We start from the raw sequence: 13642 nt of genomic DNA on the forward strand, positions 1-13642 counted from the left end.
AAAGCTTGACTATTTCTTCTTTTTTTTTTTAAAAAAAAAATGGAAGTGAGTGTGATTCTTTGTCTAATTTCGAGTCAAGGCAATGTAGGCAAATTCCTTTTTGGAGTGCACATAGCCACTATTAACCCGAGAAATTAAATATTTATCCCAGCACCTTTCATCTTCTTATGATATAATACCTTTAATAAATAAAAATATATAGCTAATATTTTACATAGTAATCATACGAACTTGCCAACCAAATAAGCGATGACACTACAAACATTCAATATTTTTAGAAATCGTTCATCATCAAGCTCATTCACATACCCGCAACAACAAATGGAGACATAAAAGGAACACTAATCTTGCATCCCTTAAAGATGAGGAGTTCACTCATGTAATGGGTTAAGGCAATCACATAGGTCCAGATACCGAGCTCGTACATACTGTATTCCATAATCAATTATTGTTCGCATATCATCTTATCCTCAACTTACAAACGGTGTTCGAGGTGGAAAGCAGCATAAATACGGATCATGCTTACAGACCAGGTCCAGGTAGCAAACATACGACCAGTCATTGGAGTAACTTAGGGATTATTCATATACAGATATAAATATAAAGATGTTTGAATAATTTATTATTTACGCTCTTTTACATTATTTTTGTAAATTTATTTTACTACAAGGTTACTCACCCAACTCGGGTGTTCCAGAGTAAACACGTTTGGTCAATGAATCAGTGCAATAGTTCTGGATAGAATTAAAGATACCGAGAGCAGAAGTGAACAGCAGCCACTTGGGAAGGTTACCCTCGGGTAAAGTGGAAAATGCATTTGAAACGGTCTCCATAATGAAATCCATTAGATATAACGTGTGGAGACAAGAGAAGAAGAGTCCAAAATCTGATAATAAAGGTAGTAATTATTATTATTTTTTACTATTTTTTGTAAAACAGCCTGGGGTGGGTGTTACATTGCGGCAATTTAAAAAAAAAGAACATTAAATGTTCAAGAAGTATATTCAGCCACGAGAGCTTTTGACTGTCAAAAATAATTCGAATATAAATGAGAAGTTAAAGAACTGCCCGCATACACACACACCGCGTATATACGTATATAATAGTTTTTATATGTGTTTATTGAGCTAGCTTTTTACTGCTATTATTATGCAGTGTCTGTAGGAACACTGTAGATTATGTTTATCCCCGTTAAAGTATTTAAAGCGATGTTTTTCTCAACCGCCTCTAGCATTGCATTTCAGTGCATAAACATGTTGATTTTATCATTTTGATGGTAATCACATAGCCACTTACATAAATGTATAGAATTATAAATATATATTGTTACACACAAGCCCATACTATCAATCATCTTACTGATTTCTACATTTTTATGTGGACCCTTGAAAGCTGTAAAAGAGTCAAGTCACATAACGCTAAGTTTAGCACTTGCCCTGAACTTTCATCCCGACTGTTCTTTTTTTCTCTCTCTCTCTCTTTCTCTTTTTTTTAAAACCTTTTTAAATGACAATGCCATTGGTCATTCCATTGGCCATGCGTCTTGGTAGAGTTTCCCTCCGGACCAAAAATGCCACACGCATGTTCTCTGTCAGCGCCTCTGCTTCTGCTCGCCTATCTACCCTTCGTTCTCTCTCTTCTACACGTATCACACGACCTGTAATCCCTCTTAGAGCTCTGACCTTACAGCAAAAACAATGGGTTCAGTCGTCTTCTACAGCTACAAACACACCGGCTATTTCGACATCTAATGAACAGCTTTCTCCTTCAAATGCTACGGCCGAGCCTGTACGTCAGTTATACAACAACTGGATCGATCGTTTGCCTCCAAAAGTAGCGCCATATATTTATTTGCTCAGATTAGACAAACCAATTGGAACCTGGCTTTTATTCTGGCCATGCGGTAATACTAACTACTGAATATGTCTTTTTTCTTAACGAACAAAAGATAACAGCATAAAATGACATTATCATACTAAGAAAGTAATCTGATGCATGAATATGACATGAATTTCTTTGCAATTATAGCCTGGAGTATTACATTAGCAGCCTCAGCCACTAATGCATCGGTCACTCAGACGGGTGCCATGCTGGCTTTATTTGGAGCAGGTGCCTTGACAATGCGTGGTGCGGGATGTGTGATTAACGACTTGTGGGATCGTGATATCGATGACAAGGCAGGTTCGATTTTCATATACGTAAGACTGTTTATATACTAAACTCAAACAGGTCGAGAGAACAAAGGTGCGTCCTATTGCATCAGGTGCAATCTCTCCTGCCAAAGCAATAGCATTTCTAGGATGCCAATTATCTGTAGGTCTTGCTGTCTTGACTCAATTGAACTGGTATAGGCAAGTCAATGGATCAAACAGTTATTTGTTCGATATGGATGAGTACTTCCCTTTTAACTGGTCTTTTCTTGCTTTTCTTTTCAAACTACAGTATATTTCTCGGCGCTTCATCTCTTTCTCTTGTGGTTTCATACCCTCTTATGAAACGTGTTACTTATTGGCCCCAGACTGTTCTTGGTCTGGCCTACAATTGGGGTGCTCTTCTTGGGTGGTCTGCAATGACTGGTTCTCTTGACCTTGCGGCGATTGGACCATTGTATGTTGGTGGTGTTGCATGGACACTTGTTTATGATACAATTTATGCCCATCAAGACAAAGCAGATGATGTCAAGATCGGAGTCAAATCTACTGCCCTGAGATTTGGTGACAAGACAACCGAATGGCTTACTGGTTTCTCTTCCGTGTTTGTCTCAATGACAGCCCTCTCGGGTTATATGTGCGGCCAAGGGCTTCCTTTTTATCTGTTGAGTGTAGGAGGTGTGGCTACTCATCTTGCCTGGCAGCTAAAGACGGTTAACTATAATGATCCTGCTGATTGCTGGAACAAGTTCAAATCCAATACTTGGACAGGCGGGCTTTTGTGGTCTGGTATTGTAGCCGATTCTGCTCTCGCCCACCCATATGCATTTTCTTAATTAGAGAAAGAGTAATATCATGCGCACGCCTTTTCTTTTAGAATACATGTAGATATAAATATATTTATTCTTTTTAATAATAATAGTAATATTAATACAAATAAAAGATAATGATAATGATTATTTTATTGAGGGGTCCTTATATATACATATACATAACAGAAAAGAGAATATTATTGATAGTTGTAATTGTAATGGTTGTTATTATTTATGCCGTTGTTGTATTGGTTTTCTTGAGGAAGAGGAGGGGGAGGACCATAGCCTCCGTATGGATCATCTTGAGCGGATGGCACATATGGGCGCGGCTGAGTCTGTGACTGACTTGGAGAAGGCATACCACCAGGTGGAGGAGAGCGGTAGAAACCTCCTGCCATGGGAGGAGGACCGGGAGGACCTGGGGGTAGAGAACCGGGATAAGGCATTGATGCCATTTGGGGAGAGAATCCTCCTGGATGTCCACCTTGCGGAGAGTATGGTGGCTGAGGTTGGTAATCACCTTCTGGGGGGTATTGCGGTTGAGTTGGCGGGTAGACATTTTTATGCTGTTGAGGAGGATAGACATTTGACTGATTCTGAGGGGGAGGATACGAATTTGCCTGCTGCTGAGGAGGAGGGTAAGCATATGTCTGTTGCTGTTGAGGAGGATAAGCATTTTCTTGTTGTTGTTGAGGAGGATAGCCATTTGGCTGCTGCTGTGGTGCCTGATAGCGGTTTGGAGGGGAAGATGGTGGAGGGTAGGAAGAATAGTTGCTGGGAGGACCATTTGAGAATGATGGTTGAGGTGCTGGCTTGGCCTGGTATCCAGATTGCGTTTGGGAAGGACGAGGATACATATTGGCCATATTTTCGGGAAGACTGGGATCGTACACATAATCCGCGGAATTTTCGGGAACGGTGGGAGTTGGAGTTGTATCAACATTTGCACCCAAGCCAGCAATATTAGACTTTTCTGGCAAACTCTTCAACTCTGGTGGGACACCCACTTCAGCACCATAACCCAGTCTTGGCTTTCCAAACCCTTCTTTCTTGTGTAATGGGCCAGAAGCAGTTACAGCAATAAGTGAACTCTCAAAAATTCCATAGCTTTCCTTATGCCACAATTGGTCCAAATTATCCACTTCCTTGCGATTTGACAAAATGATCTGAGCACCACCTTTTGGGCTATTATTCTATTGTGATATGTTAGTTATGATAAGAACTTGGTTTGCATACATTTACTACAAATTTGTCAAGGTAATGTAATGTAGTTGAGTGCAGTGTGTTTTTTCTCTTAAGAAAATACCTTGATAGTGAAAACCATACTAGGATACATTTGAGAACTAATAAAACCATCTTGGATATCCCACTTTTGACTCAATCGAACGTTAGAATTTATGCAATTTCAATGTATCCTAGCAATGCTTACCAATTGTGTCTCAAGACCTTCTACCCGCTTATTCTGAGCAATCATCTTGTCTTTCTTGAAGAAGCCTATTATATCCATTAGTATCTTTTTTCTAGTGTTCTCATATGTGAAATTTTATCATTTATCAAACTTACTTGTTTTTATGTCCAATACTTTGAGTTTGATGAAAGCATTGAATATTAGTATGGATGGTAATCAGGCTATTCATCATTTAAGAAGAAATTCATTTACCAAGGTTGGATTTTTTGTTTGTGATATATCCATTATCATATGTCCACAGTCTATAAAACAAGCAAAAAAATCCATTTCCGATTAGTGTCTAGTATATTATTGTGTGTGTACATACTGGTTATCACTGTCTTCAAACTTCTGTGGCCAGACAATGAGGTTTGCGTCGGGCTAATCAATGCAGTTGTGAATAGTTTGGGATGTTAATCTTAAATTGAAATTGGCTGTTATTCTGGAGTAATGCTGAGCATTTCTTACTTTTGTTTGGCCATCGTAGATATCCAGGGCATATTTGTGTTTGTGAGATAATAGGTAAAAGTATGATGGTCGACTCATCACTGTTAATAATACAAGGTTATAAGAGGGGCCGCAGTAAAGAGATAAAGAGATAAAGAGATAAAGAAAAATAAAATAAAATAGAGAAAAAGAAGGAGAAAGGGGAAATTATTTTCTTGTGGTATGAATACCGTAGTGTAAGGACAAGCTATTTTAACCTTAATGACGTAAAAAAAATAAAAAATAAAAAACTTCTTTCCCTTTCTCTCTCTCTATTTTTTCTACATATTATTATTTGAAGGGGAGCGTTTTAGTTTACTCTACAGCCTATTTACCGGGTGTTCACTCAGAGCCATATATGGCATGAATTCTGTTTTGTAATAAAGTGGGCTATGAACTCTGTACACAGATTGTGGCTTCTGTTTTATTTTATATAAAATCAAGGTTTTTTTACGCTTATTTTGTAGCACATTCCCATTGTTTTTGCCTTTTACCCGTGGTATGATTCCACAATAAACTATTCTGGTCAGCATACAGTGCTTCCAACAAGTAATGTCACAGCCAATCAAAATCAATGTCACTCAGAAATAAAGTCATATTTTTAGAAACTGTATCACCATAATTAATTTTTGGCACCAAAAGAGTATAAATACAAGGTGGATATTTTTTTTTACTTGGTATTTCTTTTGTTTTTCAAATACTTCACTAATTTAACATGAGTACCATATTTTTATACGAAGATGGACATGTTAATGTTGTTGATGAGAAGGTGGTCCTGAGACCATGGATTACATTGTTGATGATAATGAATTTGCTGTTGAGACACTTACTACTCAGTGAATACATACAAACTGTGTCCTTGAGTGAATCCTCTTTGACTTCTCGTATGTTGATAGAAAAGCCAAAAGACGAAGGTACTCGTATGAAGGGGGCAAATGTAAAACAGGATTATGTGTGTTATACTCTCCAGGATAAAGCTCAGTTTTTTGATCTGAAGATTGAAAAGTGTATGAGTGCATCGGCTGCAGCGAAGCAGTTGGGTATACACATTCGAACAGCGTACAGACAGGTTAAGCAGTATAGTATGTGCCCTGATACCATTTTTAACAATGCTAAAAAAAATAGACCGAAAATGTATCTTGACCGAAAATCATAAAATGACTGCTATCAACTTCATTGATGCTAATCCATCTGCTTCTGTCGTAGAAGTGACCGAGAATTTGTTAAAGCAATTTTATGATCTTAAAGTTTCTCGAAGCACTGTTTATAGCTTTATGAGAAGTGAATTCAACCTTTCGTTGAAGAAAGCAGATTTCAATTCTATTGAAAGAAACAGTCCGGCAAAGATTGATGAGCCATACAATTGGGTTCGCGAATGGGAAAACACAGACATGAATTCCCTGACGAATTGCGGAAGCTTGCGAAAGCGTGGAGAAAAGTAATTTCAGATGTTTGGTTTCGCATTCTTACTGGTGTTAGGATAATTGTCGAAATTGAGAGCTCATGTAATGACTGACAGAAATTATTAAATGGGTGGGAAATGGTATATGAAGGACTGTGAAGGAGAAAAGGGTTCGGACACACACTATGTAATGTGCGAGAAGTCACACAATAGAGAATATGAATGGAACAAATATGAAGATAAAGATAATGTTTACTTGTTGGAATATTTGAGATATTTATATGTTTTGGGATATATGATATAATTGGTGAATGACTAAGAGGCGATATTTGCTAAGTAGTTATTACTAAGTGGTTTATTACTAACTACTTTTTTGTCATTGCTTATTTGTAATGACAGCGGAGCTTAAGATGTGATAGTACTGGTTTAGGCAACCAGACTGAGTACGAAGAGAAATAAAGAGAAGTTATCTATATGAGAGAACTACGGACAGAGGGACAGACGGATAGAAGAAGAATGTTTTATGCAGTTGCATGTACCTGCTTGTAGTAGTCCTTTACTACTACATGGAGTACATCTGTAACTCTTAATCACAACATATTAACGTTCTTAATAAGACAATGACTTATGATTGGATAATACTGGAACTGAGTGTCAATTACAATCCGGTCCTGACAACTAAGGATCATGTGACTGGGATCATATACTCGTCATAAAAGGTCATAATTAGGTCAAACAACATAATTATTATCCAATGTAAAAAAAAATGGCGACGACGATGCTGGTTCTTGTTGAATGCTGCTGGCTACCATTCGACATATATCTGGAAATTGTGGCAATATAACCAACTTTCTTTTTATTGTCAAGCAACGATTATCTTGATCATAACACGAAATCAAGCAATATGCATGCTTTTTTATGTTGAATACTCTGAAGAAAATGCTAAAAAAAATGTGAAAAGAAAATTGAAGACCTTGGTGATTTTGAAATCTGTTACAATGTTGATCCCAAACAACCAATACTTGTTTTAAGGCAGAGGATTTGCGGTGACCTATTCCCATATCGTACATACTTGCATTCTGGTGATATACCAGATAAAAGTTCAAAAAGAAAAAGGATTGAATTCCGTAAGCTATGATTATTCGTAATTTTTAATTGAAAAAAAAAGTTGATTCTCAACTCTTCTCTTGTAGAAACTGAAAGCCAAGTGATTCAATTCATAAACGAAGTATACCTACTGGGTGTTTGACAATTGTTCATACAATTCAGTTGCTGGTCTTCCGTAGTTTCGGAGTGCCTAAACTCTTGTAGATGACAGTGACCACTTGGGCCGTGTCCACTGTGTATGACTTAAGCTTTGGTAAAATGGATCGGTTGATCTCTTCGCCCGCGGTCCATTCGTTGTCTTGATATCGTTTAAAATTTTCTTAGATTTGGAGTGGAGTACTCTCTTCCAAATATGTTGCGATATCCACTAGCAGTGACTTGTGTTCTCTGTTTTGCTATCTAACAATTCGTTCCTCTTTTCTGAATCTTTGAAAGAGTTGAAGGACTTCTTTCTCGGTGTACGTTCTGGTCTGTCCATTAGTGCTATCAGTCATTAGTTATTCCACGAGGCGCGGCTTAGAAAGATATAAGGGGAAACAAGATAGTTTATTATTATATTTACATGGAAAATAAACCGCGGTTCAGAGAGCATGTATCACATTTTCGGTCTTCGTTTAGTCAACATTGGTGCTTACCTTGAGTATCTCCTTTCACATTGTTTAACTTTGCAATCATGGATTTATTATTCGTAGTATCTCTTTCACTGAAAGGAGTGGATGCGGAACTGGAAAAAGAGGCATATACTCTGGTTGTCAAGGAGCGATTCTGCAAGTTGTCCACCATTTTCTGCAGAAGTTTCACTCTTTTTTCATCTTTATCGTTTGAAGGGGACTTGCGAGCATATCCCACTATTTCAAACTCTTTTTTTTTTAGATTCTTGATTGTCTCCTGATACAGAGGTAAAAATTGGCAAACTGCTGATTTTATGTCATCTACCAAGAAATTGGTTAACAAAATACTTTAATTAGACCAATATTTGAGCTTGCCATGAAATTGCTCATCCGTAACATAGCAATATCTTACTCGAATGTTATTTTTTGTTCTTCTTCAACTCTCAGAAATGACACACGAGGACTTGAACACCATCTTGAAAATGATAACACAGCCTTATTTTCAAATATAGCTGCATGTTTTCTGACCGTATCATATATTTCAGCGGTATATACCAATTTGATGTCATAAATATTGGTATTATGGGGCTCTTCAGGTAGATATACTTCGTTTATGAATTGAATCACTTGACTTTCAGTTTCTACAATAGAAGAGTTGAGAATCAACTTTTTTTTTCAATTAAAAATTACGAATAATCATAGCTTACGGAATTCAATCCTTTTTCTTTTTGAACTTTTATCTGGTATATAACCAGAATGCAAGTATGTACGATATGGGAATAGGTTACCGCAAATCCTCTGCCTTAAAACAAGTATTGGTTGTTTGGGATCAACATTGTAACAGATTTCAAAATCACCAAGGTCTTCAATTTTCTTTTCACATTTTTTTTAGCATTTTCTTCAGAGTATTCAACATAAAAAAGCATGCATATTGCTTGATTTCGTGTTATGATCAAGATAATCGTTGCTTGACAATAAAAAAAAAGTTGGTTATGTTGCCACAATTGCCAGATAAAATGCCAGATAGCTGCTGCGAAGGAGCTTGAACAAATCCTTAAATCCAATAAATACATACACAAGATTAACAATGTATTTCCAGATCTTGTGTCAAAGGAAAGAACACTTGGCTTCTTCGAGAGTCTAGGTGCATATCGGCTCAAAGAAGAAATCAGAATGTGCAGAAGCTTATTCTATAAATGCTATGAAAATCTATGAATTTTGTACGAATTTTGTAATTTTGTCTTTGAATATCCTCAACTACAAAATAATATCATTGGCTAAGATTCACATAAGGTTTTGTTCAAACAACCTAACTGAATACCCCCAATTCTCCCTCCTTGTGCACAACGACTTCAAGGACAAGATTACCCAGCTCTTCGCAGACATTGGCGTGTCTGTGAAGACAGATTTTGATCCCTTGGACCATCGGATCATTGCTGATCCGGCACATGCCCACAAACCCGTGCAGGAACGCCAACAGCTTGCATACAAGCTACACCGCCAACGTCTTCTCGCTCTCTGCCTTCGCCTCCCTGCCCCACTGGGCAAAAGTGTCATGAGGCACTTTTGTACAGTGGAAAGTAGCTCTCTTCGCCTCCCTCCAGTCTGCCTTGAGCAGTATCTGGAAGACCGAAACCTTCCATCTGGCCCCCAAGTCAGTGCCATTGACACTGCCACTGCCATGGTTATAGGATAAATAAGCTTGCTTATAGTCTTCTCTCCTTGTCCTGTCTTCTCCCCTCCTCTCTGTCTCTCTTATTTTAACCTGTATTATTCTTTCTCTTCCCCTTAGCTAGTTTTATCAGTAATATTTCTGTTTTTTTTCTCTTATTTCTTCTGCCGCAGTTCTCTTGGGTCGCCACTATGCTAAAATACTCAAGGCCTAGACAAACCCACAATAAAAATATTTTCACCTGAATACCCCCAATGTACATTGGTAAAATACAGCATAAGTGAAATGACCGCCAATTTTAGTCTTGAAGATTTTCAAATCCAGTTTCATAGACTGTGGGTATGCCCCCATTGTGTTCATTTTCTTCTCTTGCTTTATTTTCTCACTAATTTTATACCCGTACCTTTCATCTTATAATGATCCCACATCAGAATCTTGAAGGACAGGATAATGCCATTCGAGACACAAATGACGATGCCACTGTGAGCAGACTGCAAGTCATTCAGATATCCAACAACCAGAAATCACTTGTATAAACTAGATCTCATATAATATCTTTATTTTTCGTATACACACACCCACACAACGCGTTTAGTTCTGCTGCTCAACTGGGATACTTGGTTGATCCGTTTGTCCATCTTTTTGTCCGACGTCCTGTTCGTCGCTCACCTATCATCAACCGTGGCACGTTTATTCGCCAACGTGCCCTTGACAGTCTTGTTGAACAATTCTTACAATCTCCAGGCCCAAAGAAACAGATTGTAGCTCTGGGTGCAGGTTTTGACACTCGGTACTTTATCATTAAGTCAGGTCCTGGTGCTGAAAATCTGAAAAAGTACTTTGAGGTTGATTTTCCTGAGCTGACTGTTAAGAAGGCCATGTCTATCCAACGGCATCCTGCTCTCCACAATATATTGGGTCCGAAAGAAGACATTCGTTTGGGTATGTAATTGTAGAGAGTTAGTTGAGACCAGTGAATAAATACGAGTGTTTCTGTGAATGTTTTTGTAGAGAAAGGAGGCACTGAGCTTATCGGGCCAGATTATTGCTTGGTTGGTGGTGATTTACGCGAATGGGATCAAGTTGCTGCCCGTTTAATTCATCATGGATTAGATCCTACGTAAATATCTGATGACAAATACCCATAACGGTCAATGACTTATAATCTCTGTATTACTAGTATTCCAACTATGTTTCTATCCGAGTGTGTGTTTATATACATCGCACCCGAGGTTTCGCAGTATATCCTTGAATGGATTACGCGTGAGATTAAGCAAGCCATGTTTGTTTTGTATGAGCAAATCAAACCAGACGATGCGTTTGGACGTATGATGCTTAAGAATCTACAGGTACTTTCTAACCAGAGATATATAGCAGGAATTCTAAAGAATATTTGAGTATATAGGAACGTTCAATTGAACTAAAGGGTATACATGCCTATCCGGACTTGAGTGCACAGGAAAACAGGTTTATGGGATTAGGCTGGCAAAAAGCAAAGGCAGTAGATATCAATGAATTGCATGACCATTGGCTCGATGTCACAGAAAAGTCCAGGTATGACAATAATATTCTTTGATATTGTTGTAATCCGATGAGATATTCAGCTCGATTAACGTTATGCAATCCAGAATTGCGCGACTGGAGATACTGGATGAATTAGAGGAATGGCACCTTTTGTCCAGTCACTATTGTGTTTCATGGGCTTACAAGACGGACGAACCTGATACTCCATGGAGCTCAATTGATCTTAAAAAGGCTAAAAAACATACTTGAATAGGATGGGGAAAATATATTTTATTGTTTCAACAAATATATAAATATATGACCTATTTTTAACAGTTATATGCGGAGTCGCTCAACCATAGGTCCTTTACTTTTCAGAGAGAGATCCATAGCCAATATTACTGGCATAAATGAAAGATGTACATTTATTGTTATCCCAGCATATGAGTTGTAAAAGGATATAAAAGTCCCTTTTTAGACATATATGCTTGCATTGAGAGAAAGGAGAAAAGTTACACTTTTACTGCATGTTCAACTTCTAGGCTTGTATTCTGGAAATATATATATACATGTATAATATAGCTTATTTGGGGTGTATACTCAACATTTATCATAAACAGTATAGTACAGTACAGTGTACTAAAACTAAATCAATTAAAACTAAAGGCTATGTGGATTATTTGGTAGAGATTCTGTCAGAGTTCTTTGGGCAGTATATCTAAAATATATAAGCGTTATTTTTAAGATTTTACAATGCTTATACATCTCCCAACTTACTGCCAAGTTTTCATCGTATTCAAATACTTTCTGTTTTTTTATACTGGGACGGAAAAGAGAGTTCCAAAGGATCTAAGATAGATTATATAATGTTATTTTCTTATTTTCCAATCTCCTTGTTAGGATGCCGGGCTTACCTTTGCAAAATACTCCTGTGCATGAATACTGGGATGGAAACAATCGAGGGGACTATAAAGTAAAGATGTCATATACGTTAAACTATGTACGAATTAAGTGTAACAACACGGCTAACCTCAGGTAATTGATAGGAAATCCTCTAAAGTCAATTCCAGCGGGCTGATATACCACAGCAAAGTTTGATCCCTTCTTAGCCTTGTATTTTTCAGCAATCTTGATTAGTCGTTTGTTGTACTCTATGGATCAAATAAATTATCGTAAGTTTACAAATACACTTTATATCCACTTTAAGCATTTATTTACCAGCTACAACAGCGTCCATTCCGAGCATGAGCTCTGGTGAGGAGAGACAAGGACACTCGACTTTTGGAGTAAGATAATTAATAGTGGCATCTTCAGTGGGGCAATATTCAGGATGTCTCGAGGCCAAGTTATACAGAGTTGAAACGTTCAAATTTCCAACTTAAATTATATAAAAATAATAATCATTTAGTATATACATAGTTGGATATTGTAACTCTAAACTAAAGCTCACCAAGGGTAACTATTGCTTTAGGAATATTTTGAGAAATTCTTTCGATGGCAGTATCAATGTAGGATCCATAAACCTCAGGAGTACTTTCGTTTCCACGGACTGTGCAAGAATCACACTGGTCATTGTCTGAATATAGACTGTGAGTATTATAGAATAAAAAAGAAATTGTGTTATTAAGTACTTACTACCAATGTGAAGAATAATGAGTTTCCAATCGTTTTCAAAATCTACGCCCGGGTATTCTTTCATATCTGTAATATAAGCATAATTATAAGATTTTTAAGACTGTATATACATCGACATAGCCATATTATAGTATGTTATAATAGACTACTTACAAGGAATCACATAGTCGAGCTCATCTTTGATTCTCTTGGCAATTGCCCCAGATTTTGCACCGTTCAAACGATCCACATCGGGATTGTCTATAAAGCAAGTTAAGATATCATACTAAAAGTAACCAATGGACTTGTAATATACTTACAATCGGAAAGGGCGCAGTAATCATCTAATAATAATAAATATTGTGAATGAATATTTTTATCAATCATTTAACAGCCTTGGACTTACAGTTACAGCGAGTTACAACTATCTGTCCAACAGAAGCTCCCTTTAGTTCTGGCTGGTAGTTTGTTGTGAATCTAGCCAAAGACTTTGCTCCAGGATCGCCACCAGTAGCATAGTTCTTTCCTCTGATTTCTAAAGCATCTAATGGGGTTGTGCCATCTATTATTTCTTGAAGACCAAATCCAGCCATTGTACTGTAAATTATGTTAGAGCTGTGTTTATATTGTAGGATAAAATAACCTCGGTTGCTTACCTGTCGCCTAGAGAGGCAATCACTTTTATATCGTCAATACGAAGGTCCGTTACATCTTTTGGTGGACTTCTGCGAGGTTTCAGTGGTGGACATTCACTGATATCGTGCACATTACGCGCTTGAGTCTCGGAAAAGAGCAGGGAAACAGTAAGTGAAATGGCTAAAAGACTAAAAGTACGCAT

The 13642-nt window shown here is 37.5% G+C and overlaps 7 protein-coding genes across 7 annotated transcripts; 4 read left to right on the forward strand and 3 right to left on the reverse strand.

Moving 5' to 3' along the window:
• Window positions 1-202: 202 nt before the first annotated feature.
• On the reverse strand, window positions 203-845 carry PHYBLDRAFT_170962 (hypothetical protein; the record flags this gene model as incomplete). The annotated part of the gene is made up of 4 exons (XM_018436453.1): window positions 203-255; window positions 310-428; window positions 480-570; window positions 680-845. 4 exons carry the CDS (start codon window positions 843-845, stop codon window positions 203-205), a joined length of 429 nt encoding a protein of 142 aa, XP_018288919.1.
• A 961-nt stretch (window positions 846-1806) lies between these two features.
• On the forward strand, window positions 1807-2947 carry PHYBLDRAFT_89718 (hypothetical protein; the record flags this gene model as incomplete). Its single annotated transcript, XM_018443731.1, has 4 exons — window positions 1807-1903; window positions 2029-2198; window positions 2230-2345; window positions 2443-2947. Coding segments are annotated over 4 exons (888 nt in total), but the record flags the coding sequence as incomplete, so codon positions are not given.
• A 2663-nt stretch (window positions 2948-5610) lies between these two features.
• PHYBLDRAFT_170965 (Homeodomain-like DNA binding domain-containing transcription factor) lies at window positions 5611-6337 on the forward strand (the record flags this gene model as incomplete). Its single annotated transcript, XM_018436454.1, has 2 exons — window positions 5611-5977; window positions 6021-6337. 2 exons carry the CDS (start codon window positions 5611-5613, stop codon window positions 6335-6337), a joined length of 684 nt encoding a protein of 227 aa, XP_018288921.1.
• Window positions 6338-7562: 1225 nt separating this feature from the next.
• On the reverse strand, window positions 7563-8941 carry PHYBLDRAFT_170966 (hypothetical protein; the record flags this gene model as incomplete). Its single annotated transcript, XM_018436455.1, has 4 exons — window positions 7563-7702; window positions 8040-8362; window positions 8428-8681; window positions 8873-8941. 4 exons carry the CDS (start codon window positions 8939-8941, stop codon window positions 7563-7565), a joined length of 786 nt encoding a protein of 261 aa, XP_018288922.1.
• Window positions 8942-9216: 275 nt separating this feature from the next.
• On the forward strand, window positions 9217-9711 carry PHYBLDRAFT_170967 (hypothetical protein; the record flags this gene model as incomplete). The annotated part of the gene is made up of 1 exon (XM_018436456.1): window positions 9217-9711. The coding sequence occupies one exon, from the start codon at window positions 9217-9219 to the stop codon at window positions 9709-9711; it is 495 nt and encodes a 164-aa protein (XP_018288923.1).
• Window positions 9712-9972: 261 nt separating this feature from the next.
• PHYBLDRAFT_148105 (hypothetical protein) lies at window positions 9973-11460 on the forward strand (the record flags this gene model as incomplete). The annotated part of the gene is made up of 6 exons (XM_018432010.1): window positions 9973-10022; window positions 10283-10629; window positions 10699-10807; window positions 10868-11036; window positions 11093-11241; window positions 11316-11460. 6 exons carry the CDS (start codon window positions 9973-9975, stop codon window positions 11458-11460), a joined length of 969 nt encoding a protein of 322 aa, XP_018288924.1.
• Window positions 11461-11590: 130 nt separating this feature from the next.
• On the reverse strand, window positions 11591-13642 carry PHYBLDRAFT_182346 (hypothetical protein; the record flags this gene model as incomplete). The annotated part of the gene is made up of 11 exons (XM_018438603.1): window positions 11591-11908; window positions 11968-12039; window positions 12105-12156; window positions 12221-12341; window positions 12409-12567; window positions 12641-12766; window positions 12826-12891; window positions 12979-13065; window positions 13125-13148; window positions 13211-13401; window positions 13461-13642. The coding sequence occupies 11 exons, from the start codon at window positions 13640-13642 to the stop codon at window positions 11867-11869; spliced, it is 1122 nt and encodes a 373-aa protein (XP_018288925.1). The 3' UTR covers window positions 11591-11866.

The sequence above is a fragment of the Phycomyces blakesleeanus genome (genome assembly GCF_001638985.1).
Source record: "Phycomyces blakesleeanus NRRL 1555(-) unplaced genomic scaffold PHYBLscaffold_17, whole genome shotgun sequence".
NCBI lineage: Eukaryota > Fungi > Mucoromycota > Mucoromycetes > Mucorales > Phycomycetaceae > Phycomyces > Phycomyces blakesleeanus.